This window comes from Medicago truncatula, chromosome 5, assembly GCF_003473485.1.
Source record: "Medicago truncatula cultivar Jemalong A17 chromosome 5, MtrunA17r5.0-ANR, whole genome shotgun sequence".
Lineage (NCBI taxonomy): Eukaryota > Viridiplantae > Streptophyta > Magnoliopsida > Fabales > Fabaceae > Medicago > Medicago truncatula.
This window is the reverse complement of record NC_053046.1, coordinates 3310654-3322405: the sequence shown is the minus strand read 5'-3', so window position 1 is coordinate 3322405 and position 11752 is coordinate 3310654. Positions and strand designations below refer to the sequence as shown.

At 33.4% G+C, this 11752-nt stretch overlaps 1 protein-coding gene and 1 long non-coding RNA gene across 2 annotated transcripts; both read right to left on the bottom strand.

The window, feature by feature from the left end:
* LOC25494524 (uncharacterized) lies at positions 1 to 4392 on the bottom strand. Its single transcript, XR_003012403.2, has 2 exons — positions 2879 to 4392; positions 1 to 424 (listed from the first exon to the last, which is right to left on the bottom strand). It is a non-coding gene; the product is annotated as an uncharacterized lncRNA (long non-coding RNA).
* A 605-nt stretch (positions 4393 to 4997) lies between these two features.
* LOC11441010 (60S ribosomal export protein NMD3) lies at positions 4998 to 6407 on the bottom strand. The gene has a single exon (XM_003611162.4). It carries the CDS (start codon positions 6315 to 6317, stop codon positions 5262 to 5264), a length of 1056 nt encoding a protein of 351 aa, XP_003611210.2. The 5' UTR covers positions 6318 to 6407; the 3' UTR covers positions 4998 to 5261.
* Between the last annotated feature and the right edge of the window lie 5345 nt (positions 6408 to 11752).

The following is an 11752-nucleotide window of genomic DNA, read 5'->3' as shown; positions in this document are numbered from 1 at the left end:
AAATGAAAAAAGGTTTAAGCATTCTTAGCAATGTACTATACACAAAGTATTCTATTGACATTGACAAATAATACAGGGAAAGGTCACTTTAATGTATCAGTATGCAATTGAATTCTCTAGTGGAGACAGTATCATGTGAAAAGAAAGCTAGATACCAAAGTTACACAGATAAGATCAAAAGCAACATCAAGGAACAAAAGTGTATCAGTATCTTATAGATTCCATCTTTGTCACTGAATAATTTTGTAACTCGGTAAAAGATTAGGACTTTCATTCAAGCGTAGATGCTACGTCGAGATACTTGTAATCAAACACTTCAAATATTCTCAGAGCTTTCGCGGGATGATTTGTATATCCGGTATGCGGCTAGGCACATTGTGAAATTACCTATAACAGTTAGTGCCGCTTGAAGAGCTACCAATACCTGCAATTCATCACAAAAAGCCATTAATTTCATATGCACAACCCCTATTTCACATTCAATCAGACTTTTAGTACAATATGTACGGATCATTTGTTCATTGTTCTTGCGCAACAAGAAAATTTTCATGAAAACGTCATTGTGTTAAGCCATAGAAGACATCAAATCTATAAGAATGGATTTTGCAGTATTTTAACAAATAATTTTTTCTGTATTTTAACAAATATATGTAATAGTGGTACATTGGTATAGAAATGAGAAAATTTAACTCAGCATTCAGATAGAAAGTAGATTCTCCCGCTTCTTTAATTATTAGTTTTTCTTGAATGGTCTTAGAAAGAGGTAACTTATTGTTTTCCAATTTCCACTAATTCAATTTTACGGTCTCAGTTTTAGAACTGATTTTTTCCCATTCTCTACTTACATATACCTCTACTGAAAATGGTTGATGGAAGATGGGACAGCCATCTACATAGGCCTTTGCATGCCACGGACTTATTACCTTCATCATATTTTGCAATATAGTCATATTTTCAATGTTGACTACGAAGTAAAACGTGGACTTAATTGTTTACAAAGGATGGTGAGAGATGTGGAAAAGATAAATAAAATTGATAGTCAAATTGAAGATTTCAGAAAAAGATCAAAGTTTTCTGATCAAATTTTGCATAGGATTTGAAAATAAAATTCTGGTACAGTTGTCAGAGTCTTATGGCAATGAGATATATCCCAAGCTGCAGAAGTTTGTTATTTGCATAGTATCTTTTGCCTCAGGTTATGAGCTTGGTCGGAGTTTTTTCCAGATGTTAAGAATCCAAATTAATGAAATAAATTGGTACTTTAATTCCTCAAATTACGTAGTACCTACAATGTGCGATTGGTTTTATAATTTTTAAGTCACATCAAGATAAGAAACTGTTTAGAACAAAAGAAGAATGATTCTGTATTTGTGATGGCTAGTTGGCCAAGAAGAAACAAATTAGGGAAGCAAATGAGTATAATGTGAATGATATTTCGTTAGACGGTGATTGGTTTGTCACTTAGTGGAGAAAGATCCAAATACATACTTCAATTGGATGATTGGATACTCGAAGTGAAGACAACTTGGTTCAAGTTGAAGAAGCTGGACTTGCAGATGATTTGGAGGTTCCTAATTGTGGCGATGGTGAGCTTGATGAAGGTGGAAATGCCATGGATAATGAAGAGATGAAGATCATATGGAATATGACTTGAAAGATTAGCCAGGCTAGATTCTAAAGTTAGAGGTTCTGGACTATTTCCTTTTGTGGTTTAGTATTGTGTTCAGTGTTCTCAAAAACTTGTGTTATGTGACTCATTGGCAGTGTTGTCAAAAACTTATGTTATGTGACTCATTTACTCATCATGAGTTGTATGTGACCTTGTGAATATGATTTAGAGGTCATTTTGCTTATCTATGTTATTACTTATTTTCTATCAGGCATGTGCGTGAGTGTTTAAGGTAACATTTTGAATTTTAAGAAGGAACTTAGAATCTGTGCCACAATCCTATTATTATCATTCACCCACTCTCAAGTCTCAACCCTAGGTAAATATTGATTTTGACAACATTGATAGCAACAGAAAAAGGAGGAGAAGCCAGCAGGCCTAGGTGATGGCAGCAATTGGTGACAGCAGGGGAGGGCCGAATTTGCTTGTTACCAATAATTTTAACTCCTACCGAGTTACACACCTCAGTCAAATGAGATGGTTACCAAAGCCTTGCGTTTGCAATTGCTTTGTGCAAAACTCTGAATATTATGTTGAATCAACCGAACAATTTCTACAAAGCCTCTCCTTTCATGATAGCGTATATAAATAGCGGTCACTCTTTAGGGGATTGATGTAATAAGATTTTGATCAGTGGAAGCTGCTACATTGAAAGTAAATCAGAGTTCTTGATATGCTTTGGTTTGCTTTGTGGGAGGTCCCTATTTGGCATTTGGTTTAGATAGCATATGAAGAACAGGAGCAGCATCATAATGCTTTTTGTTTCAAAGAATCATTAATAAGATTGTTTCCACAAAGATTAGTTCAAAGTTGATCCTGAATTTTGAAATGCTCTTAAAACAACACTTGCAAGATAAGAGAATACAAATTTGTTTTAAAGCTCCAAAGGTTTAGTTTAAACTGTCACGAATTAGTTCCATAAGGTCTAGAAGTTATTTTGAGTTTTGATGAAGAATCATTGCCAAATACAGATATTGCAGAAATTCTTTAGTCTAGATGCAGAGTTTAGTAAACATTGCCGCCACAAATAAAATGTGCTCAACAATGCTGAGAGAAAATCATTTGGTCTCAAGAAAATGTGACGATAAATTTTACACACTACTACAAAAAACTATTCATTTCAGCTTGAATTATGAATGGTGCTGTCAATTAAAAATTCTAGCAGTAAAGTAATAGATATTGTATATGGAGGAAAAAAGGCTTTCTTACCTAAAGGGAGTCAGAGTTATAAAAGAAATGTCATGTGCATGCACAAAATGTTCCACCAAGTAGAGGTACCTACAACAATTAGATAGCTTAGGGTTAAGTTATGCAAACTAGTCAAGAATTGGTAAGATCTAACATTTCAACCAATATTACAACAACAACCAAGCCTTATCCCACTAAGTGGGGTCGGCTACATGGATCAAATGACGCCGTAGTGTTCTATCAAAAACCATATTTGGATCCAACTCATTGACCTCTAAATCTTTTATAATGGTTTCTCTAATGGTTTTCTTAGGTCTTCCTCTACCTCTTTTAACCTGACTCTCCTCCATTTGATTCATTCTTCTAACAACGGCATCTACGGGTCTTCTCTCTACATGTCCAAACCATCTAAGCCTATTTTCTACCAACTTTTCTACTATAGGGGCTACCCTCACTCTCTCTCTAATGGTGACATTCCTAATCCTATCATGTCTAGTCTTACCACTCATCAAGCGCAACATCCCCATCTCCGCTACACTTACTTTCGTGTTGGCTCTTAACCGCCCAACACTTCGTACCATACAACATTGTCAGTCTGACTACTGTCCGATAGAACTTTCCTTTCAATTTAAGTGGTACTTTCTTATCGCACAAAACACCTGAGGCTCATCTCTATTTCAACCACCCAGCTTGAATACGATGATTTGCATCTGCTTCTATTTCTCCTTCATTTGGTACTATGGACCCAAGATATTTAAACCGTGTAACTTGGGGTATGATATGATCTCCAACTTTCACCTCCAAGGTAGACCCACTTCTCCTTTTGCTGAAGTTACATTCCATATACTCCGTCTTGCTTCTACTCAGGCGGAAACCATACTCTTCTAAGGCTTGCCTCCAGGTCTCTAGCCTCCCATTTAATTCCTCCCTCAACTCACCAAGCAAGATTGCATCATCTGCAAAAAGCATACATCTCGGTGCTAACTCTTGGATGTGTTCTGTCAGTACATCCAAAACTAGAGTAAAGAGATAAGGACTTAGGGTTTACCCTTGGTGGAGTCCTTTTGTTAAGGGAAAATCTACAGTATCCCCATCCTGCGTCCTCACACTAGTCGAAGCTCCCTCATACATATCATGGATAACTCTAATATAGGCAATCCTCACCCCTTTCTTCTCCAAAGCTTTCCACAAAATCTCTCTATGTAGTCTATCATAAGCTTCTCCAGGGCTTTTCAATATTCACAATTTAACAATTTTTGGAGCTTACCCTAAAATCAAAGTTAACAATATGTAACCTCTCAATGAATCAAAAAACTATTCAAAAACATAGGAAACATTTACATCTATTAATGTTTGTTTGTACTATATCTCGAACGACCATTTATTAAAGAAAATAAAATAAAATGAAAAAAGAGATTACTAAATAGTTTGATATGAGAGAAAATGAAAGAAAAATATGATAAGAAAGAAATATGCAATATTAATAAAATGACATGAACATCCTTAATTATGATAAGAAAGAATTATGAAAGAAATTATTAACTATTGTTGGGGTATTGCAGATAATTTGTAGGTGTGTAACAGCAATCTTCATAGTTTGTTGGTAATGACCTCGGCCTTCCTTCTAAAGTACATTGTTTCAACCCATATATTCACCATGGATGAGAAAAAGAGCGAGGTAAATAGAGTTTATCAAACGAAAATTAGTGCTAAACATCATCAAGATTAATCACACAAATTACAATTTTACTCAATCACACCACACAATTACAATTTTACACATGATTAAACATCTGCTTACATGTTTAAGTGAACAAATCTCTTACTGCTTGAACCATTTCATTATTGATAAAAAAAAAATAAAAAAAAAATCGGTTCCTGCAATATTTAACAAGTGTGCACTCACGACATTTCTAAGCAAAATATTTCATAGTATAGCATTACTCTTTGCAAGTTGTGAAATATCACTCATTAATGCAGTTTTCTGCATAACAGACTTTTACAGCAGTATGGTGAAACTGTAAATATCACACATTAATACAGTTTGGTGCCACTCTAGTCTACTAATTCCAAGTGAAAAGAAGTAAAACTAGCCATGTTTGAGTGCAACACATGGAAGACAGGAAAGTAAATGAAAGGGTGAGGTGAAATGGTGAAAGGTACTTTATATGCCGAATATAATTAATGACATGCATGGTTTGGGAAGCACACATAACTTGTTCTAATAAACATAAATATCAAACAGAAATTGCAAATTGCAACAGAGTAAGTGAAAAGAACTAGTTGTTCTTGTTATCGGAATAAATAGAAAAAAGCTAATAAATGAAAAGCATCTTCCTTGTTTTGGTTATTGGAAGTAACAAAACATCAATAGAAGTGATGTTTGTTTAAGCTTGTAAGTGGATCATCCATCAAGCAAATCCTCCAATGGATAAAAAGGTCTTCTAAAGGGGGATTTGATGGTTGTGTCAAATGGATGGCAGTTGGTTCGATTTCGGTAGATTGCTCTTCGGTCGAAGAGGAGTTTAGTGTCTTGTTGTAGATCTTTTAAGAAGAGTTGATAATCAGATTCCCACTTATCCTGAACAGCAACAACTCTACCATTCTCCTCTTCGGCATAACTAATTTTGGTGATCAAAATGGCAGCAGGAAGGTTTGTATCTACTCCTCCAGAAGACAGGTCATAACCAAGAGCATGGTCACCGGGTTTTAAAATACGACCAAGATGAGTCTTGATTTGAAAAGTTGTGTGATTATTATTTCCAATATCTTTCACACGAGCAACCATGGCATCAGCTAAACGATATTTTTTGGCAGCAGCAGCTTCAGCAGCAACAACAGCAGCAGCAGCAGCAACAGCATCAGCAGCATACAACTCAATAATCAGCTTCTTCTTCTCTTTATTCTCCTCCACCAACTCCTCTAATTCCTCCTTGAGGTTAATACCGAGAACAACATATTCCACTAACTGAGGCCTAGAGAATGAAGGCGTGAAGGGTGCATCCCAGTATTGACCAGCCTTTAAGAAACAGTGGGTCAAGGTAAATGGATCAAGCAAAGTAAATATTTTGGCAACCCTAGTACAAATGACAATAGGACCAATATTTGGACCGAAAGAAGCAGCAATATGACTAGGCAGAATAATCAAATCCCCGCAACAAATTGGGACGATTTCAACAGAAAAAATGCATCTTTCTTCAGGAGGAATCATATTCATATTCAACCGAACCTTGGAAGGAAGTATGTCCACTATAAGATTGACAACATCCGTAGCATCAGATAAGCTATTGAAACAGAAAGACAAACCTTCATCGTCATCGATTTTGTTTTTGATTCTCATAATATGACTAAGCATAGTAAGATTGGTCCAAACGCTGATCTGCTCCAAATGAAACAAAGTACGTAGTTGACAAACATGTTGTTGACGAACATTCAAAACACCAACCCACCCTTCCTCCATCTTATGCACGCAAGCGGCTAAACCTAGAAGAAAAACTTTTCAACAGACAAATTTGTGAAAATCTATTGCCTTTAAGTTTTTAAATAAGAAAATAACAAAAAACCCTTATAAGCCGAAAATCTAAAATAAAAAACAAAGCAAACAAATAAAATAAGATCATGTTTTTTGTTACGGATTAGAATAAAAGTGTTTTTTATGCCACATCTTGTTTTCAACGTTTATTCTCAATATTTTTATTTTTTTTATATTTTATAAAACTAATATTTTATTTGACATAAATATTTCAACAAACTTCGTTTCGTTTGTTATTCTTATCAACTTAATATTTTATTAAAGTTTTTAATTTATTTTCAATATTTGTATAGCATAAAATATCTCAACAAACTACTAATAATATTTTAAAATTTGCTAATCATCAACATTATCAATCAATAGGCTACCTTTTATTATTTATTTATTTTTTGGCAGAATCATTTTATTCTTTATTTATGAAAATTAATCACCAACAAGAACATAATTTTCGCTCATACTAATCATTTGGCACCTCAACATATTGTAACAAACTAAACATATCTTTTTTAATGACACCAGCAATGTAACAAATATAATATTATATAATATAAATTCTTATCTTTTTGACCAACACTAAAAATATGGTATTCTTATAACAAAATTTGTTATAACAAAATTTGTTATAGAGTATAATTCGAAAAGATATTGTACAAATTTGTATCCATGTTACACAAAATAAACGTCATTGAGTAAATATAGTATTGGTAAAAATATATCTTTTATATTTTAAACATTTTTTCCCTTCAAAAAATATTTTAGACATTTATTTATTTATTATGTTAATTCATAATGAATTCAAATTTTTTTTATTTATAGAAATGCATAAATCTATGCAAGGTCCTGGATTCGAACCCCAGACACCACCAAAAAATAATAAATTCAAAGTTTTATACATTATTTTGCCAAACAGCTTTTAACTCAAAAATAACTTTAGAATTACAAAAAAATAAAGAAACCAAACAGCTTTAGCCTTTTTCTTAAAGAGCTTTATTTTAACTTTGTTTTAAAGTAGCTTTTAGACCGAAAAAAAGTCTGGTCAAACGGTACCTACATATTAGAATAAATGTGTTTTTTATGCCACTTCCACATTTCTTCTCAATATTTTTATTTTTTTATATTTTATTTGACATAAATATCTCAACAAACTTCATTTGTTACTTTCATATTTTTTTTTTGTTTGACAAGTTGTTACTTTGATCTTATCAACTTAATATTTTATTAGTTTTTAATTTGTTTTCAATATTTGTATAACATAGATATCTCAACAAACTACTCATCATATTTTAAAATTTGCTAATCATCAACATTATCAATCAATAGGCTACCTTTTATTCTTTATTTATTTTTTGACAGAATCATTTTATTCTTTATTTATGAAAATTAATCACCAACAAGAATATAATTTTCGCTCATCCTAATCATTTGCCACCTCAACATATTTTTTCCCTTTTGTAAAAAGATATCATATTTAGAGAAGAGAGAAAATAATCGTAAAAAATTTGAAATGTTTTTGCAACAAAAAAATTCTTTCATATCATTGTACTAAACAAACTAAGTTTTTTTTTTAAAAAAAAAAATTTGATTTTATTACAATAAACAAACATAAAATAGATTCTAATTTTTGTATAAAATAGCAAAAAAAAAATATCCAAGTGATTGTCAAAAATCATTTTTATTCTAATCATTAACTTTTTTTTTGTGGTGGCTGGGATTCGAACCACAGACTTACATATATTATGTATTGTAACTGTCAAAACGGACAGCCCAACCCTAAACAGGCTGGCCCGGACGGGCTTCGAACTTTATAGGGCCGGACTAAAAAACCCGGGTGAAATACGGGTTTGAAAAAATAGAGCCCGAGTCCGACCCTATACGGGCTCCCGGGCTAGCCCGCACATATCTTTTCTTTTTTCATTCTTTGAGAACTGAACAGCACCTTTTGAAATTTCAAAGTGTCGCTGAGAATTGGGAATTTATCACATTCCAATTTTTCATGATGGAAGCATAGTATCTGACTATTTGTATAATAAACTATATGTTACCGTATAATAACTACATGTAAACAAGCATTAAAAAAACTAGGAGAGTGATGCAGCCTAACTTTGTTTCATGTATAACTTAATCTAGTAGACTGGTAGTCAGAATACATCTTATTCTTGACCATAAGCATCTTACATATTTGATAAGCCTAGACTTTCAACAACACAATCATGTCAAAATCATACGAACTTCATTGATTCTCTTTCACTCGAAACATGTTAGTCTATAACAAATTACGAAATTATGTAACTTAATTTCCATTCCAAAATTAATTTGATTATCAAAATCTAAATCTCAATAACACAATGAACACAGAATAATCAAATCAATTCTTGAAAAATCAAAACCCTGCAAAACTGAATATATCAATTGAGCTTTAGGCTGTGCGAGTGTGATTATTTGGGTCGGATCCCTAATTGGGATGTCCAGTCCAGGTCCAAAAATAACGCACTTCTATTTTATTGCGGGCTGCCCGCAGCCCGACCAGGCTAGCCCTAACGAGCTCCGGGCTTTTTTGGGCCGGGCTAAAAAGCCCTGAAACAATTCGGGCTGCAATTTGGGCTTTCGGGCCATCCGTACGACCCGACCCATTTTGACAGTTCTAATACTTACCAACCAACTAAGCTCACGAGAACATTCTAATCATTAACTAAAAGGCTATATGGGGCCGATTGTTATAACTTTTAAAAAATAATCACTTAAAGAGCATTATATCTTATTTATAAAAGTTCCCAAGTCTTTTAGGCAACTTTTTGAAGTCAAAAAAGTTTTTGCAAATTTCCTTCCTAATTTTTTGTTTTTTTTTTTTTTTTAGAAAATGATCGTGCGTCTTATCTTTTTATATACTAGCGAAAAGACGGGTACTCACGTGTCGTCTTTCCGCTCTTTTTATTGTGCTAACGTTTGAAAATTAATAACGGTTTTTTTTCTATGAAATTTTGATTTTGATTAAAACAAAAAATATAAATGTTTGTTGCTTTCAAGTTATAATAAATCAAACTAACCATGATTATATATTTCAATGACACCAATATAACAAAAAAAACCTTGTGCAATATGTGGGTGCTGCAAACAAACCTTTCTTTTTGTTCATCCATTGCACACAACTTCAACAGATGTTTCATCCTTGCTATTGGGTATGTCACATGAAGGAACAACCTCAAACTACACTCACTGGTTTACAAGAGCATCACAATCACTGGTACCAATTATCTTGTTGTGTGGAAGTGTGAGTATATGTTCCACATCGGATAAAATAGTAAAGGTTGAACACCTTATAAGTAAGAGGACCCATAAACCAATTGCCTTAAGGTTTTGGTAAGAGTGTGTTGTCTCTCTTGCTTGTGTGGTTGTTCTAGCCTCGATGTGGACGGTCCCCCTCACTCCCCTCATGATCCAACTCTGGTCCCCTTCGATGAAGGGTACGACCGAGGCAGTCGGTCCGTTTGCGCAGAAAGCAGCAACGGCGATACAAGCAAGTAAGAGCTTCCGCTTAAGGGGGAGCACGAAAAAGTGATGGACTCACACTTGAGGGGGAGTGTTGTTGTGTGTGCAAGTGTGAGTATATGTCCCACATCGGATAAAATAGTAAAGGTTGAACACCTTATAAGTAAGAAGACCCATAAACCCATTGCCTTGAGGTTTTGGGTATGAGTGTGGTGTCTCTCTTGGTTGTGTGGTTGTTGTAGCCTCGATGTGGACAGTCCCCCTCGCTCCCCTCATGATCCAACTCAAAAAATGTTGGGTAATCAAGTGTGAGTGATTATGTCCCATATCGACTAGGAATGGAGGAAACGGGTAAAAGTGTGATGTTTAAGTCTCTTATGATCCTGGACGAGAGTTAGATATGGTTTGATCCATTGGATTTTCACTCAGTGTGCCTTTTAATGTATATTGGTGATGCATGGAAATCAACAAGGGCAGGTTACGATTCCACAATCTATGTCATGTAGCAACTTCAGATTCACTGAGTCGTGTCTTCTGAACTACATACGACAATGTGGTGTGCAGTAGCGGAGCCAAAAATGTTGAAAAGTGGGGACACAACATATGATATAATTCGTAGTATTAAATAAATATTAAGCAAAATTACAAAATTTATCCCTTAACTTAATTTTAAGTAACACTTTTGTCCTTTATTTTTTTTGTCTCGACTTAGTCTTATATGTTATAAAATGTCAAGATAGTTAATCATTTTTTATCAAAAACTTCAAAAAAAATCATCGAACTCAACTCTTCATCATACAAACTTAAAAAATCAAATTCCATTGAAAAAATCACATAAAAAATAATAAGATATTATCATTTTATAACATAAAGGACTAAATTGGAACAAAAAAAGATAAAAGATGAAAGTGTTGCCTGAAATTAAATTATGAGACAAATTGTGTAATTTTACCTATATATTACATTTCATTTTTGAAAGCATTAATATACAATATAATTGTTCTCTACGATTTATCATATTTTAAAAATAATGAATGATATTTCATTTTCAATCTCAATAAAAACATTTTTTTTGTCAAGTAGTCTAGCGACTATAGAAATTCACCTTAAAGATGAATAAATGGGTTGTCCGGAATTCGAACCCCGGCCCCTGCATAAATTATGCATTATCCCTTAACAAGTAAGTTAAGCTCACGGGGACAATAAAAAGATCTCTGTGTACATAAATAACTAGAATTTATTGCATTATTTATCCCACAATTGTGTAACTTTAACCCACCAAACTTTTTTTGAACAATTTTAGCCATGCATCTTCATAGGAGATTAAATCACCGCATACAGAGATACAGAGAAACAGTACTCATATTTCAAATGAATGAAAAGTCATCGTTCACATATATTTTCCTTAACAAACAAAAAAAAATCATTCACATCTACCATCGTTTTTGCTTAGGTAAAATCTAGCAATGGTAGTAAAAAAAATATGAAAATTTTGTGCAGGCAGGAGCCCACACAACCTTGTGTGTGGCTCCGCCCCTGGTGGTGTGCAAAGGACGCTAATAAACAGAGAAAGCGTAATTCATCCACTTTACAATATATTTTGTGTACATTCACTTCACCAATTAATATCATGTCAATTTAAATGATTGTAAAAAAAAATCATGTCAATTTAAATGGTTCATGATTTAAAATTCTGATAGTCCGAACATTCTAGCACACAACATATTTATGTAATATAGCATTGATCTTTACGATTTACATATGATATGTAGTGTTATTTTCTCATAATATCATACAACGACATTTTAACTAAACAGTGATGTTGCTCTTACACTTTCCATTTTTGGATTAAGAGAGAGAAGAATAAAAATAATAAA

Coding starts and splice junctions, on each gene's coding strand:
- LOC11441010 (XM_003611162.4), bottom strand. CDS start 6,317: ATGGAGGAAGGGTGGGTTGGTGTTTTGAATGTTCGTCAACAACATGTT.